The 2,388-nt window shown below is 44.7% G+C and overlaps 1 protein-coding gene across 1 annotated transcript; it reads left to right on the top strand.

The window, feature by feature from the left end:
• Nucleotides 1-1,957, top strand: LOC118787460 (rho-related GTP-binding protein RhoB). The gene has a single exon (XM_036543030.1). It carries the CDS (start codon nt 192-194, stop codon nt 780-782), a length of 591 nt encoding a protein of 196 aa, XP_036398923.1. The 5' UTR covers nt 1-191; the 3' UTR covers nt 783-1,957.
• Nucleotides 1,958-2,388: the final 431 nt, after the last annotated feature.

Below are 2,388 nucleotides of genomic sequence, written 5' to 3'. Positions count from 1 at the left end.
TCCTAGTTAGAAACTGACTGGAAAGGCAAGATAGAGTGTTGGGAAACGTGCTTTGAAACGCTTTTGCGGGCTTAAAGACAGAGATTCACCGGAGAGCCGCCGAGATATATTAAAAACAAGCCTTAAGTACTCATCGATAATTTAAGTAACATTACTTTTTTGTTTATAGCGAAAGAGCAGAGATTGAATCGATGGCTGCTATTCGCAAGAAGCTCGTGGTGGTCGGTGACGGCGCCTGCGGGAAGACATGCCTGCTTATTGTCTTCAGTAAAGATGAGTTCCCCGAGGTGTATGTGCCCACGGTTTTTGAGAACTACGTGGCCGACATTGAAGTGGACAGCAAGCAAGTGGAACTTGCTCTCTGGGACACGGCCGGTCAGGAAGACTACGACCGTCTCCGCCCTCTCTCCTACCCGGACACTGACGTTATCCTAATGTGCTTCTCCGTGGACAGCCCAGACTCTCTCGAAAACATCCCCGAGAAGTGGGTGCCGGAGGTGAAGCACTTTTGCCCGAACGTGCCAATCATTCTAGTCGCCAACAAGAAGGATTTGAGGAACGACGAAAACGTCAGGAACGAGCTGGCCAGAATGAAGCAGGAGCCGGTGAAAACTGAGGATGGGCGAGCCATGGCCGTGCGCATTGGGGCGTATGATTACCTGGAATGCTCTGCCAAAACGAAGGATGGGGTGCGGGAGGTGTTCGAGACGGCTACCCGCGCCGCTCTGCAGAAAAGATCGAGACCGTCTGGGGGCTGCGTGAACTGTTGTAAGCTGCTGTGAACTCTCAATTGATGACAGATAACTACTGAAAACTAGTTAAAAAGCGCACGAGACTCTTCGGCATCAGTCCGCCAGGATCGAAGAAACAAAGAACTCGTTAGTTACGAGACCTGCGTTCTTTGTGCTTGTTAACAGAGCAGCGGGGTTAACATTCAGAGGATGAGGCGCATGAGCGGAACCTCCTTTGGATCACTCCCAGTGATCGAGACTGTCAGTGACCACCGATAGTTGATTTTTTACTGGGCGGGTGGGGGAGACTTCGCTGAAGCCAACGGACTGAGGGTTTTATGGGGTCGAAATGTGTACAACGGCACTGTCGCATTTTGAGGATTTAGAAAATGCCATGCTACTGCATTAAGCTATTACTGTCTGAATGGGACAGGACCTAGGTGAGGAAAATATCGGTTTTTGAAACCCTTTTAAAAAAGAATATATTTACTAGCAATATTGGCTTGCTAGGTTGCTGTGATGCCGACCACAGATAACCGGGGAACAGCTACCCTTAGAAATGATATTGTGAAATTAAACGTGTGGACTGAAATCTTATAGAAGCCGTACAATACAGACACTAAGTGGGCATTTGAGGAGGGTGGACGTGGGGTGAAAGCGGGTATGGTGTAGAGACCATCCTCTGTGAGTGAGGCTTAGTCTCAGTTTTTGGGAGACTAATTACGCTGTATTTTATAGTGGATGTCAAGAGAGAAAGCCACCCGCTTTGCTGTGTTTAATGCTTCTGTTTTGCACACGGTCTTGATGCTAGCCCAAGGCTCTACCCCAAAGCTGTACATCAGCATTTAAACACAACATCCTCTGAACTTTTATACTTTAACACCGTGGTATGGGTTATGTTTTTTTTTTTTTTTTTTTCTCTGTTGGTCCGATGAACAAGCCACGTTCGGACGCCTTTTGAGCACTGGCGCCATCCAACATACAAATCATTTTGCCACGATTGCACTGTGCATAAGATATGAGGCTGAGATGTTGGTCAAGAAAGATTTAAACGCTCAGTGGCCTCACTTCTCTCTGTAATGTAAAGTTATGCTTTCTCTGTTACAGAGGAGGCTTATAAAGATCTGCATTGTACTATACTATTTTTATACGTCTTTGAGCCTGTGGTACAAAGGATTTTCTTTGTTAAAAAGACTGACATTAAGTTTCAAGACGTATGAGATGTTTACAAATGAGTATATGAGCTGTATAATCAGTTTTTGCAAAAACAAAAAAGTATTAAATGTTTAAAATGATCTTTTGTTTGTTTTCTTTATTTGCAACACTTTATAACACCAATCACACAAGGAAACTTTGACTGAAATCCTTTTGTGTAAAAACAACAACAAAAAACAGGAATATTGACTTTTCCCTTTCCATTAAACTTTGTGGCGTTGGTATCAGTCGTCAATTGATCTAATATGCAAATTTAAACATAGACAAAAGCCTGTTTAAAACGCATTGAACAGACAAGCTGAAGGCCGATTGAAGGGGTCTTTGTCTCCAGGGGTGGGGTCACATCTCATTCACAATACAAATGTCTGCTGGGTCCTAGTGCCTGAAAACCCTTTTGTTCAAGAGCTGGTTTCCAAGCGACCTTAGCTACAGCCCTCTTGTT

This window comes from Megalops cyprinoides, chromosome 12, assembly GCF_013368585.1.
Source record: "Megalops cyprinoides isolate fMegCyp1 chromosome 12, fMegCyp1.pri, whole genome shotgun sequence".
NCBI lineage: Eukaryota > Metazoa > Chordata > Actinopteri > Elopiformes > Megalopidae > Megalops > Megalops cyprinoides.
Note: the sequence above shows the minus strand (reverse complement) of the source record. Positions and strands in the feature narration are given on the sequence as shown.

Coding starts and splice junctions, on each gene's coding strand:
- LOC118787460 (XM_036543030.1), top strand. CDS start 192: ATGGCTGCTATTCGCAAGAAGCTCGTGGTGGTCGGTGACGGCGCCTGC.